Genomic DNA, 26,240 nt, shown 5'->3' with positions numbered 1-26,240 from the left:
CCAGCTTCACCACTTGTCTGCTGTGCGACCTTGGGCAAGTCACAACTTCTCAGGGCTTCAGTTACCTCATCTGTAAAATAGGGACTGAGACTGTGAGCCCTAAGTGGGACAGGGACTGTGTCCAACCCGATTATCTTGTATCTACCCTAGTGCTCAGTAGGGTGCCTCATTTGCCGTATCCACCCCGGCACTTAGTGCAGCACCTGGCACGTAGTGAGCGATTAAAAAATAGCACTATTTTCATTATTATGTCAAATAACGCAAGGCATGTTTTGTCCGTTGCAACGGTGAACACGAGCGAAGTTTTCTTTGTATCGGTTCCAAGACTAAAAAATTAGAAATGACACCAGGAACGGACAGGAGCCCAACACTAATTGCTCCCACAAGGTAAATATACCTTGGCTTATGTTTTTGATATTTTAATAATTCTTCTCCTCCTGAATAAGAAAATAGAAAGATGGGGGGCTGGCACTGAGGTGTCGCGAATCCTTGAGTGCCGTCACTAATCCCCCTAGCACTTGGCAGTGAAGCATCTTTACGGGTAATGAGATTAAGCTGTTTTAGGAAGGACTGAAGTGTGACACGAGGAAGAACTTCTCAACAGTGAGAGAGGCGAGCTTTGGAATGTGTTACCAAGGGAGTTCCTGGAACTTTTCTCTCTAGAGTTTTAAGGAAAGAATCAGCAAACCCCCCAGGCTGGTTTGAACTTAGACCCGTCCAAAGGCAGAGAGATATATTAGCTGACCTCTGGAGTCCTTCACACCCTAAGGATTCCATGAATGTCCTTTGGCATCGCACGGCGAATGCCTGTATCCACACCTGCTGGCATTCCTGCTCCACGTGTGTTTGTAATTTGAGGGAAGTCCACACTGGAACCATCTGTCCCAGAGGGAGATTTAAAAGCCTCTGCCACCACCGAGAGGAATGTAAACTTCCTCCCATCAAAGCGACTTGATAAATTGGAAATTCCAGCCGGCCAAATTCTCCTGTGGGATTATGTGTCAACTTGGCAAGAAGAGTTTCCCGCCTGGTGCAACAATACGTTTCACACCCAGGGTCTTTGGAAACACCCATGCATGGATTCTCAACAGCAGAGGGGCATCTCAATCGAGGGCATACGTGGCTACCGATGGGTTCCTAGGCCACGGAATGTATTGCAGTCTTTTTCTCAGAAGATTTTTTAACGTAGGCCAGGCAGTCCAGCCACCTGGTAGGGTTGATTTGATTAGGGATAGTCTAGAATCCCATAAAAGAAGTATCAGCAAGAGAAGTAACGAATCCAGAGAAAAAAAATGGTCTCTGGATGTACCGGAACATAAATACAGATGGCGGGGAACGGTAGTGTCAAACGACTCAGGCTGAGAAATACTGGGGTCAGAGGTTCCCGATGCTCTGTGACCAAAATTCTTCCTTTCTGCTGATGGTCACCTCCAGGGATGGATAGCCCCCTATGCTTCTAGCCCCTTCTATGAGCTACAGAGATGCCCAGGGCACTTCTGGCGCGATTTTTAGGATGAGATTGCCGCTTCAGCCTCCCTTACCAGGCTCCTGGGAAATGTGGGTGGACACTCTGGGCCGGCTCAATCAGGAGCAGAGTCGGATTACTCTCCCTCCTCTGCAACAACCAGCGGAGGAATTAGGTCCTGTCACAGAGGATTGCTTTTAAAGCGCTCAATCAGCTAGCTCTTCCCCCACTCTCACCTCACCGATCCCCTACCGCAGTCCAGCCCACACACTGTGCTGCTCCCCTAGTGCCGGCTTACTCACTGTGCCCCGATCTCTTCTGTTCATTCGATCGTATTTATTGAGCGCTTACTGTGTGCAGAGCACCGTACTGAGTGCTTGGAATAGTACAATAAAACAAGAAACATTTTCCCTGCCTCATCTATCTCACCGCTGATCCATTTCCCACCTCCTCCTCCTGGCCTGGAACTGCTTCCCCATCCGTATACGCCAGATCACCACTCTCTCCACCTTCAAAGCATTAATAAGGTTGCATCTCCTCCAAGGGGCCTTCCCTGATTAAGCCCTCTTTTCCCCAGCTCCTTCCCTTTTCTGTATCATCTAAGAACTTGGATCTGTGGCCTTTGGGCATTTAATATTCACCCCGCCCTCAGCCTCATAGCATTTCTGTACACATCTTTAAATCAAATAGTATAAATTTCTTATTCCTTCATATTAATGCCTGTCTCTCCCTCGAGACTGTAAACTCATTAAGGGCAGGGACTGTGTCTGCTAATTCTGTTGTACTGTCATCTCCCACGTGCTTGTACGGTGCTCTGCACGTAGTAAGCACCCAGGAAATACCACTGGTTCATTGATCGATTATAATAATAGCCGTGGTATTTGTTAAGCACTCAGTGGAGAGAGCACGGACCTGGGAGTCAGAAAGTCATGGGAACCCTGGCTCCGCCGCTTGTCTGCTGTGTGACCTTGGGCAAGTCACTTCATTTCTCTGGGACTCAGTTGCCTCCTCTGTAAAATGGGGATTGAGACTGTGAGCCCCACGTGGGACAGGGACTGTGTCCAACTTGATCTGCTTATATAATAATGTTGGCATTTGTTAAGTGCTTACCATGCGCAGAGCACTGTTCTAAGCGCTGAGGTAGATACAGGGTAATCAGGTTGTCCCACGTGAGGCTCATAGTCTTAATCCCCATTTTACAGATGAAGTAACTGAGGCACAGAGAAGTGAAGCGACTTGCCTACAATCACACAGCTGACAAGTGGCAGAGCCTGGATTCGAACCCATGACCTCTGACTCCTAAGCCCATGCTCTTTCCACTGAGCTATATCCACCCCAGCACTTAATATGGTGCTTGGCACGTAGTTAAGCATTACAAATACCATAATTATCATTATTATGTGTCAAGCACTGCACTAAACACCGGGGCAGCTACAAGATAATCAGATCCCACATGGGAAAGACACTCGGGCTCATCCAGTGAGTCAGTGCGGGAGCTGAGATTCTTCAACTGGGACCGCCAAGTCATTGTTCGCACCCACTTTACTCTCCGGTCACTGATGGGAGGGATCCCTCAAGCCAGGCTGAATCACAAAAGTGGAGCTTTTATGTGGCAGAAAATGAATACATCTTCTCCACGCATAAACAAGCACCCAATTCCTGCAGATCTGTCTGAATGGGGAACTTTCTTCATTTTGGGTTTCACCGGCTTCAGGTGGTCACACAGTTGGCTCTGGTCAGCCAATGGGTAAAACCACCCTGTAAAAAAAAAATTCTCTCTGGCTCCCTCCCATCACTGAATTCACTAGCCCGGGTGCAAAGCAGTTGTTCTCTTCTCGACTCAGGAATTTTGAAATGTACTGAGGAAATGAAATGTCTCCATTTCTCTGGTCAATATGTACTCAAAGCACTTTTAAAGCAAATGTCACATCCTACTGGCTGCGGTGAGTTATCATTAACAAACATTTACTCAGAATCCTCTGTATACATGGTGCTACAGTCGGGGGGAAAGAAAAAGTCACAATTGAGTATTGAAAGGGCTGCTTTCTTCCTTAGGCCAAAAAGGTAGGTAGGTACGGTGTATTTAAGACAGGAGCCGGCTCTAACTACGGAACTTCAGTTAAATACTGAGAAAGGGGCCGCTGAGTCAGGACAGCAGGGTTCCTTTCCAATCCTTTCACAGCTTGCTTGACCTCGGAAAGATGCTTGACTGTTTTTTGCCGGCCAGCAGATTGGGGATAATTTCACTGCCAAAACCCTATTACAGAGAGCTGGGCTTAGACTCCTCTCCCTTAATAACTGCTTCGTTTTGAGTTAGCTTTGTCTCTGCTCGCCCTACGTTGCCTGTCATTCTCGAATACCCTTTCCGAAACTGCCCCTCAAACGCTCAGTGCGGTGCAGTAGATATCGGGAGGAGAGAATAGCATAAAAATAGGACCAGGCTTTATCCCAGGGTGAGATTCTGTGAGCACAGTTTTCCCCAGCTCTGTAAATCTCATCTCAGTGCCACTCTCATAGGAATAGACATTTGTCACGGTCTGCATATATGCTTCCTATTTCCTCTGCAGTCACCTCCCTGACAGCCAGGCCTGTCCCATGGCTGGCTGAAAATTCTCCAACTTTTCTTTCCACGAGGACCTCGATTTTTTTCTTTAAATTTCCTATCTTTCATCTTCCTTTTTCTTTAATCTGCTTCTTGTCCCTTCCTTCAAATAAGCTCCTAGATGTGGTATGGCCCCAAAATGTCCACCCTAGAGTTCATCCCCCACCCGCCTTTCCAGGCCATTAGCCCAAACGCTCACCCGCTCCACAGAAGGTTTTACCTGCATTTCCCTAACAGGATCCCAGAGGATCCACAATCCACTCTGTACTAGACAGAATCCCGGGCTGGGTGGACCATCGAGCACGGAACATGTTTACCGTCTCTATTATATTGCACTCTCCCAAGTGTTTAGTTCAGTGCTCTGCACACAGTAAGCATGAATACCTACAATTGACTGGTCTGATCCAGGAAGACAGCTGCCTATGTTCTGACAAGAGAGGAGAGTCACCTAACCCTTTTGAATCTACAAGTGCCTCCTTACTTGGTTAGTGAGCTGCCTGCTGCTTTGGCATTTCAGTCTTTCTTTTTTTCTTCTCTTTCAAAAAGAAAACTGAAAGAAAAATGGCCCGTTCTAAAATAAACGGCCCCGGGTCCCTTCGACCTGTGAAGGCAAATGCTTTTTTGCTTCGATTAGCCAAACTCGGGCCCCGTTTATGGTACCATGATCAAGACATAGGAAAAGGGGTTTATTTCCCAGGGCGGACTTCTTCGGGCCTACAACTCTCCAAAAGTGGGGAGAGGGAGAAGCAGTGGAAAGGAGACAGGAGACTGGGTGACTCTATATCGAGAGTGTTTGATCAACCATTTCTTGGTTTTTAATATTTTAGCGGGGCTCGTTTTTATTATGTACATGCTAATAAATTCTGTTGGTAAGGAAAATGAAAAAGGCAGTAAGGTAGCTATTCTGCAGCCCACAGAACTGAGCTAAATAATTTGAAACTGGACTGTTTCTAATGCCACTTTTAGGGTACTTTTTCAGGTCATAGGACACTTGTAGTGGTAACCTACTCGCCCTTCTCCTTCCCCACCGCTCCCAACCCTCTCCTAGTTGTCTTGTTTTTGTCCGTCTGTCTCCCCAGATCAGACTGTGAGCCCGTCAGTGGGCAGGGATTGTCTCTATCTACTGCCGAATTGTACGTTCCAAGTGCTTAGTACAGTGCTCTGCACATAGTAAGCGCTCAGTAAATACTATTGAACCTTGGGGTGCTCTACCTGGGAAATACTCCCTAAAGTAGGACTGAAGGTGGGGGTTCTTTATTAGAAGAATTCTTGTATTAGAATGTTTTGCTACAGCACTGAGAAGCAGCGTGGCCCAGTGGAAAGAAAAAACAGACCCAGGAGTCAAGGTACTTGGGTTCTAATCTCAGCTCTGCCACTTGACTGCTGTGTGACCTTGGGCAAGTCACTTTTCTTCTCTGTGCTTCAGTTTACTCTTCTGAAAAATGGTAATTCGGTCCTGTTCTCCCTCCTACTTTAATAATGGTGGTATTTGTTGAGCGTTTACTACGTGCAAAGCACTGTTCTAAGCGCTGCGGGGGGGGGGGGGATACAAGGTGATCAGGTTGTCCCACGTGGGGCTCACAGTTTTCATTCCATTTTACAGATGAGGTAACTGAGGCACAGAGAAGTTAAGTGACCTGCCCAAAGTCACACGGCTGGCAAGCGGCAGAGCCAGGATTCGAACCCATGACCTCCGACTCCCAAGCCCGGGCTCTTTCCACTGAGCCACGCTGCTTGGACTGTGAGCCCCGTGTAGGATAGCGACTGTGCCTGATTATCGTATATCTACCCCAACACTGAGTACAGTGCCTGGCACACAGTAAGCACTTAACAAATGCCTTTAAAAAAAAAAAAACAAAACCAGTTCCAGAAGCGGCTTCATTTCTCTCCAAAAGTTTCTCATCTGGCTGGGAGGGTGGGGGGGGGTGTTCCCCAGAACAGGCAGGTTCCGAGTGAGAGGGAATTTGGGGAAAACCAGTTCTTTCCGTTCATCAATTTATCATCTCCGGAGGCTCGTGGGGGAAGAGAGCGGGAGAGCTGACGTAATGCTGGAAACCCGACAAGAGCTATAATAGGAACAATTTCCCAGCTGGTCAATCCTCATCTATAAATCGAGCTCTTTTCTATATCCCTGGAAAATTGAATTCTCGCCTTTTCATTTTCTAACCTGAAAGCCCGTGGGCAGAAGACGGATGCTCTCTTCTGAAATGTTCAGACGTTTGACTTCAGAACTTGGTCGGGGTTGTGGCCGACCGGAAAATCATTTTAACCCTCCATTCTCCTTTCCACTCTGCCCCCGAGACCGGTTGTAACGGCGGTTCCATAGGCTCCCTCGAACCTGATCCGCAGGGAGCCAGAACGTCCCGTCAGCAACCTGAACTTTCCGGGTGTTAAAGACCAATCCAGGTTTGTCAGGGAAAGGGAACAAATGCCGTCAGGCCGGGTCATCCTGGCTGCCAACTATTCCCGGGGAACTTTTCTACGGATATTTCTATCCAGGGTAGAGATATTTTGAAGGAGCCAATGTACCTCATCAAAATGTCATTAACTGACTTTTTTCTCTTCTCTAATGGTCAGGATAGAGAGGCAGGGTGATAAGCGAGGTTGAGAAACAACAAAGAACTGCCCTCTGTCCCTGGAAGCTTCAGAGGCTGAGAATTCCCACTTGGCTCTGCTTCTCGCCTCCCGGGTGATCTTGAGAAAATCACTCCCCCTCTCAGGGCCCAGGGTCCCCCACGCCAGGCTGTAATGATGACTTTTCTAAAAGAGATCCCCGGCCGAGTGAGGTTCCGTACTTGCTGTAAAAGACAGCCACGTCATCTATTACAGAGAGGCGGCGTGGCTCAGTGGAAAGAGCCCGGGCTTTGGAGTCAGAGGTCATGAGTTCGAATGCCAGCTCTGCCACTTGGCAGCTGTGTGACTGTGGGCGAGTCACTTCACTTCTCTGTGCCTCAGCTGTCTCATCTGTAAAATGGGGGTGAAGACCGTGAGCCCCACGTGGGACGGCCTGATTCCCCTGTGTCTCCCCCAGCGCTTAGAACAGTGCTCGGCACATAGTAAGCGCTTAACGAATACCAACATTATTATCAGGGCTCTCTCGGCTAAAGTAGAGGCCTTAGGCCTGCAGGAGTTTCACATCCAGGTGATGGAAAACTGGTTTCGGAGAACTAATAGGCTAAATCACTTAACTTCTCTGTGCCTCAGTTCCCTCATCTGTAAAATGGGGATCAAGACTGTGAGCCCCACGTGGGACAACCTGATTCCCCTATGTCTACCCCAGCGCTTAGAACAGTGCTCGGCACATAGTAAGCGCTTAACCAATACCAACATTATTATTATTATTATTATTAAATAGGAATCACGAATGCCTTCTGCCTTGAGTCTGGGCCAGAGCTGTTTGAGAGATGAGGCTGAGGCTAGGCTTAGAGTGACCTGGAAGCTTTTGGCCATTGGCTCTGACTAAAAATGCCAGGCTCCTGCAGATTTTTAAAATACACAGCAGCTACCCTATGCCTCGGGGATTCAAAGGAAAAGACAGGGTCCTGGGTTCTAATCTCGGCTCTGCCACTTGTCTGCTCTGTGACCCTGTGCAAGTCACTTCACTTCTCTGTGCCTCAGTTACTTCCTCTGTAAAATGGGGATTGAGACGGTGAGCCCCATACGAGACAGGGACTGTGTCCAACCCTATTTGCTTGTACCACTACAGTGCTTAGTACGGTGCCTGGCACATAATAAGTACTCAGCAAATACCACAATTATTATTATTCGATGCCCCTGACCTCTAAGAAAGGTGGGATGAGAGTTGGGTGGTGGAGTTCTCCGTTCCCTTCCCCAGCAAATAAAGGCTTTGACTTCAAACAAAGTGTCATGTTTGGCCAGCAAGTATGGGCCCCCTAGGACAACCATCTTACCTGGAAAGGATGGCTCGGACAGGGGAATGTCTTCGAGATCAGGGGTCACTCCAGGATTAGAAACCACATCCTCGGGATTCCCATTGAGCCCCCGGAATCCTGCTGAGGCACTCAGTGGGAAGGGCAAGCCAGTGCCCTCTAAGGATTTTCCCCCAGCCCCCGAACCCCGAGGACCCAGGATTCATCAATTTCACACACCGTGTTGAGCAAGATTAGAGCTCCGGAGCCTTCCCGGGTTCGGAGGGGCAGGTCAGGGTGTCCTCAACAAGACAGTACCGGCTGGTGTGAACTACATTTCCAGTGGCCACTTCCCAGAAGAACCTGTCAATATCTTCTGGTGGGGTCCAGAAGACATCATACCAACGGGCCACCTCCTCCTTCCCTGGGCAGAAATCGCATTATTCCGAGAAAACTGGGTTCGCCCCTGTCAAGTCTCCTTCCTTGCCTTTTAAGGTTTCCTCCCAGACCACAAAAAAAAACTATTGTCCAGAAATGCATACTCATGCATGCACACACATATACGAGCACCCACACACGCTTTGATCTCCAGTTCCAGTTCCAGATAATCAAACTCATTAATCAAGCTACGCAGGACTAGTGGGACTCGGGTAGCTTTGGCCTAAGAGGCAACTACTGACAGACTGGGATAAACAGCTGGAGTTTGGGATGCTTACAAACATTTCATCCAACTCGTCCCCAGGGCCGAAGCTGGGAAACTGGGTTGGAACAGTTGATAAAACTCGGCGCTCCCAGGACATCGGGGGCTACTTGTATCACATTCACCTTTCCAAATCCCGTTTTGAAATGGCATTAACCTAATAAACTTCCCAAATAGACCTAATGTATTACCAGTCTGCTGTGATGGAGACTGTAGCTCATGGCAATAGAAACAGTGAAACCTGGTGAAGGAGACCACCTGTGTGGTCCCGGAAAGGGGTCTTTTGGATTGACAACCACTGATCAACCAGGCCTCCCAGGAATTCCCAGTCTCTTCTTACCTTTGCCCAAATAAACAAGGCTCCAGAATGAAACCTCAATGGAACCAGCCCAGAGAAGGAAAGGTACTTGGTCAAGACCACGCAATAGGTCTGGGCTATGAATCAAGTCATCCTGCCAGCCGTCTCAGTGCCCTGCTCTCACGCTACCCGGATCTTGCCTTCTGGTTTTGCGTATGGGTGGGTGGACGAGGGAACCGGGAGCAAGGCAAGTGGACGGAGAGGCGTGATTCAGTGGAATCATGGAGTCATTTTCATTTCCCACCCACACACATTAACAAGGCAGGGAATTCAAAGCTCCAACCCATTGAGGTGGTATATAGGTCCCTCAGAGGGGCGGGAGCCCATTGCACTACATTCTTTCAACCCTCTCACGGAATAGGTGGCCGGGTTCCAGCATCATGATTAATACCTCTGGCCTTCCAGAGTGGGAATGACCTCGGTCTAAAACTGACCCGTGATTTCTTTCGCACTCTGTCTGGAAAATTCTGGGTGCAGTTGTGGGGGAGTCCTTGTCTACTAGAAAAATAATAATGCTGGTATTGGTTAAGTGCTTACTATGTGCAGAGCACTGCTCTAAGCACTGGGGTAGATACAGGGTAATCAGGTTGTCCCACGTGAGGCTCACTGTCTGAATCCCCATTTTCCAGATGAGGGAACCGAGACGCCGAGAAGTGAAGTGACTCGCCCACAGTCACCCAGCTGTCAAGTGGCAGAGCCGGGATTCGAACCCGTGACCTCTGACTCCCAAGCCCGGGCTCTTTCCACCGAGCCACGCTGATCCCCAATATACTCCACTATCTCTTTCCCTCCTTCCCTCCAGCAAGGGTTGCGCCACTGAGTCGGACTCAGACCCCTAACTCTCGAAGCCCTGTCTTACTCACGACGTTATCAAGACAGTGAGCAATTCCTTCTATTCTGGGGATCCATGAATAGAAAAAGTAGGTGGCAAAAAGCAATGGCTAAAAAATGTCTAGGACAGCAGGAACCTCAAACTCAAGTCATAATGACCAACTGAATCTCCCAGGCTCACTAAACCTATTTTATGGAGGGCGGAAACTTAGATGGAGAAAATGAATTCATTCTCCAAGACCGTTCAGGTTCCTTCCCCAAAGTCGGAATATAATGTAGGACCAGCGTTTCAAACGGATAATAATACTAAGGATGATGATGACATTTGTTAAGCGCTTACTATGTGCAGAGCACTGTTCTAAGCGCTGGGGTAGACACAGGGGAATCAGGTTGTCCCACGGGAGGCTCACAGTCTTCATCCCCATTTTACAGATGAGGTAACTGAGGCCCAGAGAAGTGAAGTGACTCGCCCACAGTCACCCAGCTGCCAAGTGGCAGAGCCGGGAGTCGAACCCATGACCCCTGACTCCGAAGCCCGGGCTCTTTCCACTGAGCCACGCTGCTTCTCTACCTCGTATAGTGGTACTACGTATTGATCGACTGATTTGGCCCCTTCCAGAAGTCCCCCAAAGGTCCATTTAGTAGCCTGGATCAAGGGAGCTTGTCTAGCTGCTGGATCGACACTGACTACTTAATCTGCACGAAGCTCTGGCCATCAAGCCCTCGATGAGGGAACGTTTTTCCATCTGGATGCTACAGAACATCTTCCTTGATGTTCTGCAATCAGGTCCCATTCCAGTGACCTCATCTAAAAGGACCCCGGGCCCACAGCAACTAAAATATTTGCAGATGGAAAGTTCCCAGCAATCTCTACGGACAGGGAAACTCTTTAGTGAGTCACGGCCACCGCAGACCAGTTCCCCCTTACCGCATCTCAGGGACAGGAAAGTGGGAAATACGAGAGACTTGTGAAGTCACCCTGTCCTTCCTTTTGTCCTGGTTTCCAAAGGGGCTGATGTGCCAAAAACTCTAGCAGGACTGTCTATCAAGAAATTTCAGCCCATAGATGTCTATCAAGAAATTTCAGCCCATAGAACCCCATCAGTCTGGTTTTTTTTTCCTTTTGCTCATTTCCACCCCACCTCCACCATCGCTTCTTTGAAATATCATCCAATTTATTCCCATTCAAATGCCACGCTCATGGGGCCCTTCTCAATCACTACTGCATATCTATGGTGTTTTTATGGTATTCGTTAAGCATCTATATGTGTCAGACAACATTCTAAGCACTGGGGTAGGTACAGGTCAAATAGGTCATTTTTCTATATATTTTCTACTTCCCGTCCCATTCTCTGTGAGCATTCTGGCCAGACTTTGTTCCAGTGAAACTGTCAGTGTCTTTTCTCTGCTTAGCAGTCTAACCTGGCAAACGTTACTCCAGGTGAGCATCTTGCAGCTACTAAATGAAGTTCTGACCCACGCAGAGCCCTCTTGACAATAGCTAAAGAAAAGCTCCCTGTTTCAGACCCTTGGGGGTAATGTGAGGAAATTCAACTTTCCTAAACTCTTCCTGAGGTGGTTTGGCCTCAAATGTTTTCCATAGAGATGCACAGCCTGAGGAAATGAATGATCCAGAAGTCTCACTCCATCACAGCTCCGTTTCACATTCGCAGGGTCAGGATGGAAAATTGGGAAAAAGAAATGCCACCGTTTGAAAATTAGTTTCCCTAGGGATTGGGGCTGTTACGGGGGGAGGGCTCCAAAGGCTCGATAAATTCACGTAACCAAGGTCAACAGAGCCTTTCAGCATTATGAAAACAACAACACAGCATATATTCATATGCGTGTAACACGTAATGTCTTCATAAATCACTATGAAATCACGTTCAAAATCCACAGCCACTCTGAGGACATAGCACTGGGGTGGTCTCTTTAAAAAGGAGGAGAGGGAAGTTTAAGATCTATCCGTTTTTCTATATTGCAGGCTTGGACAACTTCCCAGTGTGTTCACTCTAGGAAGACAAAAGAAAATGGAAGGGCGATATTAGTCATGGGAGAAAAATGTGAAAGCTGCCGGCTGTATTTAACATCATCTGCAGACCAAATAGGGCAGTTTCAGAAAGCTCCGTCAAATATCTGCAGTGTCAGGGCTACAGGGCCATAATTTGCCCCTAAAGTAAAAGCGGATTTGGAAGCCTCTGTGCATCGGGTGCCATGACTGAAAGAGGTTTTTGAAAGCTCCAACTTTCCAGTCTGGAGAATTGGAGGTGGGAGATGTCTTTTCTTCAGTCCCGGCGGTTCTTTAACCGGTTAGGTGGGAGTTCAAGGTTATGAGTGCAGAGAGGACTCCCTGGATTGTCTGCAGACCAGAGGGCCAGCAGAAGCCCAATCTGTCCTGGTGGGGCGTGAAGAGAGAGGCCCCCCTGGAAGGGATCCCTTTTTCGCTCCCGGGGGAGGAGGATAAATCTCCTGGAAAGATCGGTTCAAAAAAAGAAATCAATACATGCACAGCTTTTCCTTGGGGAGCTATTTATTTTCTCTCTTTTATAGTAAAGTTCTGTTATCTTCTACTTTTGCGCTCTTTAAATTGTTAAGTTCCACTGATTTCTTAGCAACCGATAGTAAAGAAGCCTCCCCTTCCCCCATACCTAAGAACAACCCCTAGGAGTTCAATAATGTGAAGAAGCTGACTTTACAACCGTGTCTGCTGCCCAGGGAGTCCGGTGAACACATTCTATTCCACGAAGACAGACGGGATCTCTGCCAACCCTCTCGCAATGAATGCTATTTGTCGCAAGGAGGGAGCCTGGCTGACAGCGTAGCTGACTCAGCCTATCACCAGAGCTGAAAACCAGCTCTCACGCATATCCTGGTGATGGTCAGTACCTGTTTGCCTCCCTTTTTCTTTTATAATAGTATTTATCCAGCCCTTACTGTGCGCAGAGCGGCACCCGAAGCGTTTGAGCAAGTCCAACATAGTTGGTGAACACAGTCTCTGTCCACAAGGAGCTTGCAGTCTACTTAGACCGTCAGTCCCGCGAGGGACAGGGACCGTGTGCCGCCTAATTATCTTGTATCTACTTCAGCGCTTCGTACAGCGCTTGCAACGTAGTAAGTACTTAACAAATACCACTATTAGTAGTATTATTATTACTATTACTCCACTATCCCCTTTCTCTTCCAGAGTTGTAGTGTTCTGTGAGAGTGAAGCCCCCGTGTCGGCGTCTAGCCCAGAGAAACGGCGGTGTCGTGTCATTCAGCTCCTTTGCCAGAACTTTACTGGGTACCTGTAGTGGGCACAACCCTGCGCTGGATTTTGGGTACTTGAAACCAAATAAACGCCACCGTTCTTGACCTCGAGAGCGTCTAAGCAGCCCAACCGAGGTACGGAGAAGCAGCGTGGCTTAGTGGAAAGAACACAGGCCTGGGAGTCAGAGGATCTGGGCGCTAATCCCAGCTCTGCCGCTTCTCCGCTGAAGTCACAAAGCTTCTCCGGGCCTCAGTGCCCTTTAAGGTGGAGATTCGATACCTGTTCTTTCTCCTACTTAAACTGTGAGCCCCATGTGGGATCTGATTATCGGCGCTTAGTACAGTGCTTGGCGCATAGTTAGTGCTTGATAAATACCGCAGTTATTATTTAAGTACGCGTGTACTCCTTAAGAGGGTAATGGGCTAATGCCAAGAGATTGTCCTTCATTCACACACACACACACACACACAGAGCATCCCACAGCACAGTCTACAGAGCGAAGCTATCGACGAAACGGTAAGATTACAGCCCGAGAGGACACTTACATCTATTTGGTTGATTAACGAGTTATCGAACTTGAATCCAGGGATCCTCTTCTCACTGCACACCACCCCCACGTCTTCTGTGTGTTTGCAGTCGCTGACGCCCCAGCCATTGGACGAACAAGCGGCGAGGGTCACCTCTTTACCAGTGCAGTGGACATTATCCATCCAGATCCGTCCTTTGGAGGAGAGAGAGAAAACCGAGCGTCGTGTCAGAGCTAGGGTCTCTAGAGGCAGAAATGGAGCATTCCCGGTTAATTCCTCGCCTGCGTTTGCTGGGTGGGTGGGAGGAGGATCGAAACTCGGGATTCCTCTCCTAGACTCCTACCCTAGGCACTAGACATCACCCTTCGTGGGTTTCCTCCCCGGAGCTGCCTGAGGTGCTAATCAAAAGATTTTCAAGTTGTAACTGGAGCCTGAGTTTGAGAAGATACTCTGCCTCCTAGACATGAGCTTTCCACTTAAAAATGGTAAGAGCAATAATAATAATGGTGCTGTCTGTTAAGCACTGTACTAAGTACTGGGGTAGATACAAGATAATCCCTGTCCCACACAAGACTCCTCTAACTAGGAGGGAAATCAGGCAATTAGTCCCCATTTTACAGATGAGAAAATTAAGGCACAGAGTTGCCCATAGAACAGACCGGGGGGGGGCTGTCAGAATTAGAACCCAGGCCTCTGACTTCCAAGCCTGTGCTCTTTCCATAAAGCCACACTGCTTCGGACCTTCAAAGTCTCGTTCCTTTGGCAGAGCCGGCGAGGGTTGACCGCGGTCTCAGACCTGTGCGACGCAGTTACTCCGGCTTGTCGTGTTCTCGTGCTCCTGGGTTCCGGAGCAGCAGAGGTGTATCCCCCACTGCTGCCATCCCCCAGTGCCCCAGCTGGGTTTCCCACTGGAAAGCAGTGCCACAGATTCCTGCGGCCCCAGGTTCCCACCGCATACCCGACCGATGGCCCTGCTCCGAGCTGAGGCTTGCCTTATTTTGTTTAGGAATTTGTTAGACGCTTACTACGAGCCGGGCACTGCGCTAAGTAGCTACAAGCTAGACAGGTGGGACACAGTCCACGTCCCACGTGGGGCTCCCAATTTTGATCACCATGTTACAGATGAGGTAACTGAGGCCCAGAGGAGTGAAGCGACTCGCTCAAGATCACCCAGCGGACAAGCGGCAGAGCCCGGACGGGAACCCAAGTCCTTCTGACTTCCAGGGCTGTGCTCTACCCACTAGGCAACACCGCTTCTCTGGGCTCTTGCTGGGTCCTCGGGGCTAAAACCAGCCACTCCTAGCCCCAGAGCAGAGGCAGGAGGTCTGAGGGCGGAGGGATCGGGGGAGCGCCTCGCTCAGCAGCCGCTCCGTCCCTTCTCCTCATTTAGCGGGGAGGGGGGCTAAATCAGCCGGCCTCAGTGGAGCCCCACGGCTCATCCTCCCGGGCGACAGCCACTCCACAGGCTCTCCGCCGCCTGGCTAGAGAGGGACGGTTGGCCGCTGCATCTGGCCGGGTTGATTAGGACGTGCCCTCGGTTGCACAATCTGGCTCTATATTTATACGGAGCCGCCCGCCATTCTAATAAGTCTGAACTCGTTCTTCATTCTGGGAAGAGAATGAAGAACTGTAGGTGTAGGTGGGAGTCGGTTACATTTTAAAAATCATTAATGATCTGGGCTTAATGATCGTACTAATCAACAGACACCTTTTCCTTTGACCTCAAGGCATCTTCATTTTAAAAACAACTAGGCTCCTGGGCTTAATGATCGGACTAATCAACAGACACCTTTTCCTTTGACCTCAAGGCATCTTCTAGAGATTTGCCCATTCTCCCGTTCCTCTAAGGTACAGAAAGAGGAGGCAAAAGGGAATTTTACGGAGAGGGAGACGCAAGTAGGGGAAAGGCGATGACTTTCCAAGGACTGATTTATCCAAGGATAAATCAGTGGTATTTATCGAGTGTTTACTTTGTGCAGGAGACCCTACCGAGCGCTTGGAAGAGTAAATCCAGTTGAAAGACACAATCCCCGTCCTCAAGAAGTTTACAATTTAATGGAGATGCCAAGATACCCGATTAGAGCCCAGATTCTTCTTCCCGGCTGCTCGGAACTCCGACCGCCAGTCACGCGAAAACGTGCCGCCTTTTGAAGAACAGTTTGGCCGGCGCACGGTGCAAGCCGACTTCATCTTGGGAAACGCAGACCACATTGAAAACACATGGACCGAGGTTTCCCATCTGCCTATGGTTTGGTTTCGGAGCCAAGGAGATTCAGCAGAACATCAGGTCTCTAATTAGTTCCTTACTGAAACAACAAACCAATGTTGCTCTTGCTAAGTAGCGGTTGGGGACGTCATGCATTTTGCACCCAGAATGAAGGGCTCCGATTCGGGGGTCTCCATTTCAACGCTTGGAATGCCGGTGTTCTACCAGGTCACCCCGTGTTTGGCCTCTTTGGATGTGGGAAACGGGGCCCGGGGGCCTGAACTGGACCCGGCACGGACAATTCGCGCTCGTCTCTCAACTTAGATCCACGGGGCTCCAAGGAGGGGGTCTGATCAAGCCTTGGCCCAGGCTTCTGGTCGCTCCAGTGATTGCAGCTGCTGCTCCCACAGAGCAATCTGTGAGAATGAGTGACAGCAGGACACGCGGATGTACTCGCCCCAGCACTTAGTACAGTGTTCTGCACCCATAAGCGCTCAATAAATACCATCGATTGATTATTAAGTCATCAGTCGGTTGATCGTAGTGTGGGGTCATAGCCCCTGGATTGCAGTTAGCCCAGAAAGGATAAATGATTTTTTCCCAAGCCCAGGGATAGACTCCTAGAGGCAGGGATACTACTGCTAATGATAATAATTATAATTGCGGTATCAATGATCGTTAGTAATAATGATGGCGGCATCGGCGAAGGGCTTACCGTGTGCCGGACACCGCACTAAGTGCTGGGGTGGCTACAGGCAGATCAGGTTGGACAGTTAATGATCATCAGTAATAATAATAATGGCGGCATCTGCGAAGGGCTTGCCGTGTGCCGGACACCGCACCAAGTGCTGGGGCGGCTACGAGCGAATCAGGTGGGACACGGTTCCTGTCCCATGGGGGTCTCCCAGTCTCAATCCCCATTTCGTAGATGAGATAACCAAGGCACAGAGACCTTGCCCAAGACCACACGGCAGCCAAGTGGCAGAGCCAGGACTCGAACCCATGACCTCCCGACTCCATAGCTGTTAAGCGCTTACTGTGTGCCGTGCACGGTGAAAAGCGCCGGGGTAGATACAAGATAATCAGGTCCTACGTGGGTCTCACGGTTTAAGTAGGAAGGAGACCGGGCATTGAATCCCCGTTTCGCAGGTGAGGGAACTGAGGCGTGGAGAAGTTAAGTGCCCTGCACAAGGTCGCACAGCAGATAAGCAACGGAGACAGAATTAGAACCCAATTCCTTCTGACTCCAAGGCCCGTGCTCTCTCTATTAGGCCACGTTGCTTCTCGTGTCTACTGCTCCGCTGTACTCTCTTCAGTGCTCGCTCTAGCGCTTTCCATGGAATAAGCCCTCCATAAATGTGATCGATTGATTGATTGGGCCTTTCCTCCCTTTTCCGTTCTTGCCGTTAGCCCCAGGGAGTGGGAAAAGGCACAGAGCTGAGTAAGCCACTGGGCCGGTGGGACGATCCAAGGTAGCCGCCTCCACTCTCCCCACTCTGGCTCTGCCACCGCTATGTCCTAAGTCGGTGGACGGCTGTGCGTCGGGGGAAGGTGTGGGGTGGCCTAGGGGGCTGTTCTCTGGAACACCCTCGGTCGTGCGGCAGCTATTTCGGTGTCCGCAAAATGAGAAAGTCCCATTTTCTTGTAAATCTGGTACCGCTTGCCCAAATTTCCAAGTGCTTCCTTTCAGGGCCTTTAGACGTCACTGAGTCTCTACTGTTTGAGCAGTTTTACCGAGGAGAGGTGGCCAGTCGTGAGAAAACCGTTGGTCCGTTTCCCTGGCCCACCGATCGGGAGTTGATCCAACGAGAGCTTGCTTCTGACCGGGGAGGAAGTTCTACAGAGAAAATCGAGCCGACCTGCAAGGGTTGGGAACACCCAACTTCCTACGGGGACTTGACTTTTTCTGAGTCTCGGTTTCCTCGTCTGTACGGTGGGGATTAAATACCCGTTCTCCCTTCCACCCGGTCCGTGAGCCCCGTGTGGACCGGGGACTGTGTCGGATACACTTATCTTGTATCTTCCTCAGTGCTTGGCACATGCCCCGAATACATGCCATTTTTATTGTTATGGCGTGCAGTCCGGGGGCCTGAGGAACTGAGAGGTATTACTGTATTCATTCAATAGTATTTATTGAGCGCTTACTATGTGCAGAGCACTGTACTAAGCGCTTGGGATGGACAAATCGGTAACAGATGGAGACAGTCCCTGCCCTCTGGCGGGCTTACGGTCTAATCGACCTTTCAGTTGTACGGTCGCCTGCAGTTTCTTTGACAACTTGTGGAGGTCAAGAAGAAGTCCCTGAGGATCGGAAAGAGGGAGATGCTCTGCCCACCTTAATCGGACAGATCTTTCCACCCTCCCATCGTGAGTAGACGGGGATTTCTTTCCAACTGAGCTGCAACTCCATCCCACAGAACAGACGGGTGCGATCCCTTCAAAACGAGGGCTGCCCCTGGTGCCCATTATTCCGCACGTGGGTTGCCGGTCACCAGTGGGTTTGAAAAAGAGTCAGAGTAAAACACTAGTCGTTGGAGATCATTATACCAGAGAAGCAGCAAGGCCTAGTGGATGGAGCCAGGGCCCGGGAATCACAGGGTCATGGGTCCTAGTCCCTGCTCCGCCACTGGTCTGCTGTGTGACCTTGGACAAGTCACGTCACTTCTCTGCGCCTCAGTTCCCTCGCCTGTAAAATGGGGATTAAGACCGTGAGCCCTGTGTAGGACTGGGGCTGTGTCCAACCCAATCATCTTGTAACAACCCCGCGGCTTAGGACAGTGCCTGGAATATAGTAAGTGCTGAACAGATACCATAATAATTATTATCATTGTTATGTTTAATACTGGTAACTGGGAAGGTGTTAGAACAAATGATAAAATAACCCATTTGCCATTACCTGCGAAAGTGTCCCAGACCAAGAAGTAATAATTATGTTTTCATTAAGAGCAAACCATGCCGGACCACTTCATTTTATTTTAATGGAATTTGTTAAGCTATTACGATGTGCCAGGCACTCTTAGACGTGCTGGAGTGGGTACAGGATAATCAAGTTGGACACCGTCTCGGCTCCACATGGGGCTCGCAGTCTTAATCCCCATTTTACTGACGAGGTAACCGAGGTACAGAGAAGTGAAGTGACTTCTCGCACAGCGGACATGTGGCAGAAGCAGGATTGGAACCCAGGCCCTCCGACTCCCGGGCCCTTGAGTCTTTCCACTAGACCACAGTGCTTTTCAATTTCCTTTGAGAGCCTGACAGACCACAGAGACAGAGAGGAAGCAATACATCTAAATATTACCTATCTTAACTTAGTAAGGCTTCTGACGTGGAACTTTTTACGCAAGTCACCGTAATAATCGTAATAATTATTACGACGTTGACCCTAGTTAAGCGCTTACTCTGCCAAGCACTTTACTCAGCACTGGGGTAGATGCAAAATAAACAGTTTCCTCAGCCATATCACTGTCAGGAGGGGGCACAGTCCTCTGTCCGCACTCTCCTTCTTACTCACTGCCCTCTTTGAGAAGCAGCATGGCCTGGGAGTCAGAAAGACCTGGGTTCTAATCCCGGTTTTGCCATCTGCCTGCGATGTGACCTCGGGCAAGTTACTTTAACTTCCCTGGGCCTCAGTTCCCTCATCTGCAAAATGGGGGCTTGATAACTGTTCTTTCTCCTAGACTGTAAGCCCCATGATGATCTTGTACCTACCCCAGTGCCTAGTACAGTATTTGGCTCAAAGTAAGCGCTTAAATACTATTATTATTATTATTCATTCACTCATTACTCCCCACCTCACGCTCTTTTGCTCCACCCCAGAGCATTTTCTCAATGTCTCTCGCTTTCACCTCTTTCACCTCTGGCTCCTGTCTCCCATCCTCTCCCTGATGCTTGGAGCTCCTTCCCTTTTGCCAAATAGAAGGACCCTCCTCCCCACCCCGGAAAAATACCCAAGCGCTTGGTATGGCACACTGTATACAGCAGGCACTAAATCAATACCACAGGCCGATGATCTGACGGCACAGTTAGCTCAGGTGTCATACCTAAAGGGGAACCTCAGTAGCTTGGTGTCAACTCGGGGGATGTTTTCAGCAGCGTGTCTCTGGGATTCATCTAAGATCAAATTCCTTCATTGTTTTTACTGATGACTTGGACAAATCTCCTCATCATCAAATTTGAAGATGACCCTAAATTGCCAGGCTATTTCCACGGAAGATAGGATTAGCATTATTGCTATCACAGTTATTATATTCGTTAAGCGTTTATACTAAGTATCGAGGACTTTTCTAAGCGCTGGGGTAGATACAAGTTAATCAGGTCAGACACAGTCTCTGCCCCCCATGGGAGTCACAGTCTATCTAGGGGGAAGAGAATTCGAACGGAAAGTCAAATTGGGAAAACGGTCTTTCAAAACCGGGATTAAATTCAGTCGGTGTAAAATGCAAGGTAGAGACAAATTAGAAAAAACACCTACTCTGTATTCTAGATCTACAGAGAGCAATCAATCAGTGGTATTTATCGAGTGCTTATTATATGCTGAGCACTGTACTAAGCTCTCGAGTACAACAAAACAGAATTAGCAGACATATTCCCGGCCTATAAGGAGAGAACCCAAGGCCGTGGTGGGGGAGAAGCTGATCAGGTCAGCAATAGCGTCATCATTATTTTCAAAAGCCCAAATCGGTACTGGAGAGCATCAGCGAGTCATTCTTGTCATGCCAGTGTCAGGAAGTCATTATTATTATTATTATTCTTCCACTATTCTCCTAGCTGCCCTTCATTAGAGACTTGTACCTAGCTTTAGATGTTGCCTTCATAGGCAACAAATTAAGGGATGAAGAGAAATCGGAGGGGATCAATCCAAATAATTACATGAATAGGAAATAGGTCCCGGGAGGAGTTAGAACTGTTTAGCCTAGAGAAGTCAAACAAATGAATTCTGGAGCAAATTAACCCAAAGTGGTGTTTGGAAGGCCAAATGGCTCGACTCAGATTAGCATATTTTGGACACACAGTCAGGAGGACTAATTATCTGGAGAAGACACTGATGCTAGGAAAAGTCCAGGGAAAATGTGGAAGAGGCAGACCAGGAGCTAGATGCGCAGAGACCATAACAACGATAACGGAAGAACCGTCAGGTTGCGGATTACGGCGGACGACAGGACGTTCTGGAGAGAGTATATCCATGGAGTCGCTGTGAGTCGGAAATGCAGCGTGGCTCAGTGGAAAGAGCCCGGGCTTTGGAGTCAGGGGTCGTGGGTTCGAACCCCGGCTCAGCCACTTGTCAGCTGTGTGACTCGACGGCATTTAATAATAATAGTAAGAGAAGTCCACGGTGGTTGGGGGAGCTTAATAACCGTCTTCAAGGTAGTAAGGGTTTTTAAGGGAAGAACGCTGATCAACTCTTCGCTCTACCCAAGAGGACCAAACAAGAGGAAATGAGCTCAAGTTAAAGCAGGAGAGAGCTCAGATTTCAATCATCCCTTAGGACAGTCCTAAAGCCAATTAAGGGAGCAAAGATCTGAAATCGAGCACCAAGCCCCACATCACTTAGGAAATATTTGTAATATATTTATTTATTTATTCATAGAATAATAATAATAATGTTGGTATTCGTTAAGCGCTTACTCTGTGCAGAGCACCGTTCTCAGTGCTGGGGTAGACACAGGGGAATCAGATTGTCCCACGTGGGGCTCACAGTCTTCATCCCCATTTTACAGATGAGGTAACTGAGGCACAGGGAAGTTAGGTGACTTGCCCACAGTCACACAGCCGACAATTAATGTCCGTCTCCCCCTCTAATGAAAAAAAAAGGTATTTGCTAAGTGCTCACTACGTGCCAGGCACTGTCCTAGACGTAGGGTGGATGCGAGGGTTGGATAAGTCCCTGTCCCGCATGAGTCTCTCGGTCTCAATCCCCATTTTGCAGATGAGGTACCTGAGGCACAGAGAGGTGGGGCGTCTTGCCCGGAGTCACACGGCGGACAAGTGGCAGAGGGGGGATCGGAACTAATTTCACCAGGGCCTCCCATCCACCCAACCCGTGGCAGCTAAGTGGAATTCATCAATCTCCCCGATGGTATCGATGCCAGACCAGAAAGAGGAACAACTAGCCTCGAAAGTGAAAACGAGGAGGAAGTAGCCCTAGCAGAAATCAGAATTTTCCGGCTCTGCCTTTCCCTTGATCTGACTAACACGTCCCTACTCCCCTCGCCCCATGGAGCTGCCAGAGGGCGGTTTATCCCAACAGAGAGCCGAAATGTACCTTCTCCCTTCCCGTAGGAGGAGCTGGGGGTCCAAGACACGGCCTCGATATAGCCCAGTTCCCGGCAAACCACGTGGGCGGCGTGAATGGAGAAGTCGTCGTCGCACACCGTCCCCCACTCCCCGTCGTAGTTCACCTCCACCCGTCCCTCGTTGTGCTTCCGCTTCTGCCCCGCCAGCCGCAGCTGGACCCTGGGGACTCCGGCCGGCCGCACGGGCTGGGAGTACTCTGGCGGGGGCTGCTGGAGGTATTCGGGGAGGACGTCTCTGTGGTAGGGCCAATTCTCATACTGGGCGAGGCTCAGGGAGAGGAAGAGGTGGAGCGCGGCCCAGCAGTGGTTAAGATGAGGACCCAGTGGCCTTCCCATGCTCGTTTTCTGAGGCCCTGCCCCGGAGCAGCTTCCGGGGGCCCGAGGTGAAGGCGTCGTGGCACCAGTTTCCTGGAAGAGAGGACAAGGGTGGAGCATCAGAAGGGCAACCGTAGCAAATTCTCCGCCGGGGCACGGGGCTCCGAGGGACACAGATGGCAACTCGCTCCAAGGACGATCGAGGCCACAGTAACAATTGTGCTACTTATTAGATGCCTACTGTGTGATGAGCACCGTTCCGAGTGTTGAGGAAGACTCAAGTTAATCAGGTTGGACCCTAGGCTGTCAAGTTCCAATAAGCCCCACTAAGGCCAGTCAGGGTTAAGCCAGAGGGAGGAGAGACCCAGTCCTGATGGGTCTCCATTTTTGCCCTCCATGAAGTATTTGCACCCCGACTTGATTGCCATCATTTCCCTTCGGAGAACTTTTCAGAGTTGACTGTAGCAGCAAATGGCAGACGTAGAGTGGTGCAAGTGGGCTAGAGGGAGCACAGAATGTCTGAGTGAACAAGAGAATCCCTCCCCTGATATCCACAGGTAATCCCTACCTTAATTTGGCCACGAGTCCCCCAGTACTATTCTCTCTGATCTTAGGCAACCGGGCCTCGGTTTCCCCATTGGAAAAACCATACTAATCTTCCTCAAGGGTTAGATGTGCGTGAAAGGGATGAATTATTCCCTCCGAGGAAAGGGCTCCTCTCTCAGACAATAGACAACCTGAATTCTCCCATTTTTTACGGTACCTGTTAAGCGCTTACTATGTGCCAGGCACCGTAAAAATGATGACAACGTTGGTAGCTGTTAAGCGCTTACTGTGTGCCGAGCACTGTTCTAAGCGCTGGGCTAGATACAGGGTCATCAGGTGGTCCCACGTGAGGCTCACTGACTTAATCCCCATTTTACAGATGAGGTAACTGAGGCACGGAGAAGTGAAGCGACTTGCCCCAAGTCACACAGCCGACAGGTGGTGGAGCGGGGATTAGAACCCATGACCTCTGACTCCTAAGCCCGGGCTCTTTCCACTGAGCCACGCCGCTTCTCTACTGAGCTAAGGGGTAGGGAAAAGATAATAATCAAGTCGGACACCGTCCCTACCTGACATGGGGCTCGCGGTCTAAATCAGAGGGAGAAGGAGTTAATCCCCATTTTACAGACGCCGTAACTGAGGAACCGAGAAGTTAAGTGACTTGCCCAAGTTCCCCCAGCAGACAAGTGCTGGAGCTGGGATTAGAATCCAGGTCCTCTGACTCCCAGGCCTGTGCTGTTTCCGCCAGGCCACACTGCTTCTCTCGTCCCGCCCTGTGAGAAATCGAAAACAGCCGTACGAGCGCAATCTCGTCCTCCCGGGCCGGATTCTGGGGGCGGGAGCGGCACCGGGGAGCCGTGAGGAAATGGGAAAACATTTAAAAGTCACGGTAAAGGAGGCAGGGGTGAGGTTAAATGGGAAGAAGGCAAGGGAGACAGAGGAAGAAACTGGGGCGGACGGGAGTTTAGGTTATCCCTTCGCCAGACGGCAACAAGGAGGGATGGTGTGGCTATTTGACTTTGGTCGAAGTAAAAGTCTCTCACAACGTTTCACGTCTGCTCCAAGGATACATAGTCGAGTCGTGTGCGCATGGGCGCGGAGTTAAGCTTTGAAATTGAGGAAGACACCCCTGACAATGGTTAGAATCATAATCCCCCGACTCTCTTTTCCTCTGATAATTATCCATTCCCTCAGAACGGGAATGTCACCCTGGGAGAGACCAGTTCGTTGGAACAAACTAACTGGAAAAATAAAACGGGGCTGGATCCTTCCCCTGCCTTGATGGCTGCGTTCAGACAGCTCCTTTCCAGAAACAGGATCATTTGCGTTCCTGCCCAATCTGAGCCCTGAAATCTAAGCCATCCTCAGCTCCTTCTTCTCACGATTCGTTTTCTTCCTCTCGCAGCCGGGAGCAGTGCGCATTCATGAGGAGCAACGTGGCCCCGTGGAAAGAGCACGGCCTGGGAGTCGGGGGATCTGGGTTCTAATTATTACTCCACCACTTTCTGTCAAGTGACCCTGGGCAGGTCACTTAACTTATCGGTGCCTCAGTTACCCCATCTGTAAAATGGGGATTAAGACCGCCAGTCCAGCGTGGGACATGGGCTGTGTCCAACCTATCTCGCATTTATTCCAGGACTTAGCAGGGGGAAGGGCCCGGGCTTGGGAGCCAGAGGTCGTGGGTTCGAATTCCCGCTCTGCCACTTGTCAGCTGTGTGACTGTGGGCAAGTCACTTCACTTCTCTGTGCCGCAGTTACCGCATCTGTAAAATGGGGATTAAGACTGTGAGCCTCACGTGGGACAACCTGATTACCCTGTATCTACCCCAGCGCTTAGAACAGCGTTGTGCACGTAGTAAGCGCTTAACAAATACCAACATTATTATTACAGTGCTTGACCCACAGTAAGTGCTTTACACATATAGAAAAAAGTCAGGAGTCTAGCGGGGGCGTGTGTAATGTTTATAGTAACAACTAGGTCTTAGTCTCTCGAAAAGGTTGCTTAACTGGAGAAGTCTGGCAATTTGCCCTCCCTCGCTCATTTAATTGCCTCTGGAGGAAGGGTAAATCTCCCCACGGAAGGGAGAACCAGAGGGAAACGAAACGCAAACTGATGTGGGTAGAGGAAAGGGGTTCTTCTATTCGAAATTGTCAGATAGCCAGATGGCGAAATCAGGCACCTTTCCATTACCGAATGTCTGGGTTCCAAACAGAGCGAATCCCTAAGGCGCCCCAGGGGCCGAACACGTATCTGTCCCGCTCTCTGGCCCCGGGGACGGTACTCTGTAGAAACGTCGGGAAGGCAGACTCCAGCCGGCTTAACGCCCCGGCTCTGAGCTCCAGCGCAGCCCTCTGTGGCTCTCGATGGAAAAGAGGAGGAACGCAGACAAGCGATTTTCCTGGTGGACGCGAGAAACCGGAGCCAGACGTGGTGGGGAGTTGAGGGTCGGCTCGCTTCCTGGCCCTAAACCTCGGGGATATTCCTCACGCTCTTCCGCTCGGCGAGCACGGGGAGCGGTTCTCTGGGACACGTGGGGGCGGCGGCCCGAATACTTTCCGTACGAAGCAATGCCAAGAGGCGCGGGGAAGATCGCATGGTCTAAACGGCAGAAACTTTCTAGCAACCACCAGCGGCTACGGAATTAAACGCTCCTGACAACTGCTCTCAAGGGGTTTCCTGGCTAATTACGAAGATCTGAAACAGGCTTCCTTTTATATCAGTTGGGCTGATTTTACACTGCGAGTGCACCGTTATTGGAAGGGAGTAATAGCCTTTATCAATGGAGGGAGGGATTTATTGCTCGCTCTGCTCTGCCTCTACTGACCAAGGAACTTCTTCTAGCTTCAGGTTATCCGCCTATTCAGTGGGCCTGATCACGCTGACCTTATTTTGAGCGACGCTTACTGGAAATGATGCGAATGCTGCCAGTTTAAAGGGTGACATTCAGGGTGGCCCTGGAAACAATCTTACCTACGAGGTAATCATCATCTTGCCACTAAAATAAGGACGACCGTGCCAAGAAACACCATGCATCGGCTGATTAAACCTACCAAATGATTTAAAATCTATCATCTAGTTTGTTTGTTCCTGCAGCTTTGGCCTAAAAAAGACCATTTCTGTCTGTTCTTTCTACTTAAGCAACCATAGGGATGATATTTTTAAGGCTTACTATGTACCACACACTATAGAAGAGCGGGATTGTTGTTCTTGACCCGTGCTGTCGAGTCACCTCTGAGCCACAGTGACGCCACGGATGCATCTCTCCCGGAACGCCCCA

At 49.7% G+C, this 26,240-nt stretch overlaps 1 protein-coding gene across 1 annotated transcript in view; it reads right to left on the bottom strand.

The window, feature by feature from the left end:
- Positions 1-26,240, bottom strand: part of LOXL2 (lysyl oxidase like 2) — a 106,721-nt gene that overhangs the window by 62,074 nt on the left and 18,407 nt on the right. The window contains exons 2-3 of the mRNA XM_029065171.1: positions 22,071-22,509; positions 13,621-13,796 (exon numbers count right to left, since the gene is read on the bottom strand). Of these exons, the coding sequence (XP_028921004.1) occupies positions 13,621-13,796; positions 22,071-22,437 (543 nt within the window). The 5' untranslated portion in view covers positions 22,438-22,509. The remainder of the gene's footprint in view (positions 1-13,620; positions 13,797-22,070; positions 22,510-26,240) is intronic.

This window comes from Ornithorhynchus anatinus, chromosome 5 (genome assembly GCF_004115215.2).
Source record: "Ornithorhynchus anatinus isolate Pmale09 chromosome 5, mOrnAna1.pri.v4, whole genome shotgun sequence".
NCBI classification, from domain to species: domain Eukaryota; kingdom Metazoa; phylum Chordata; class Mammalia; order Monotremata; family Ornithorhynchidae; genus Ornithorhynchus; species Ornithorhynchus anatinus.
Note: the sequence above shows the minus strand (reverse complement) of the source record. Positions and strands in the feature narration are given on the sequence as shown.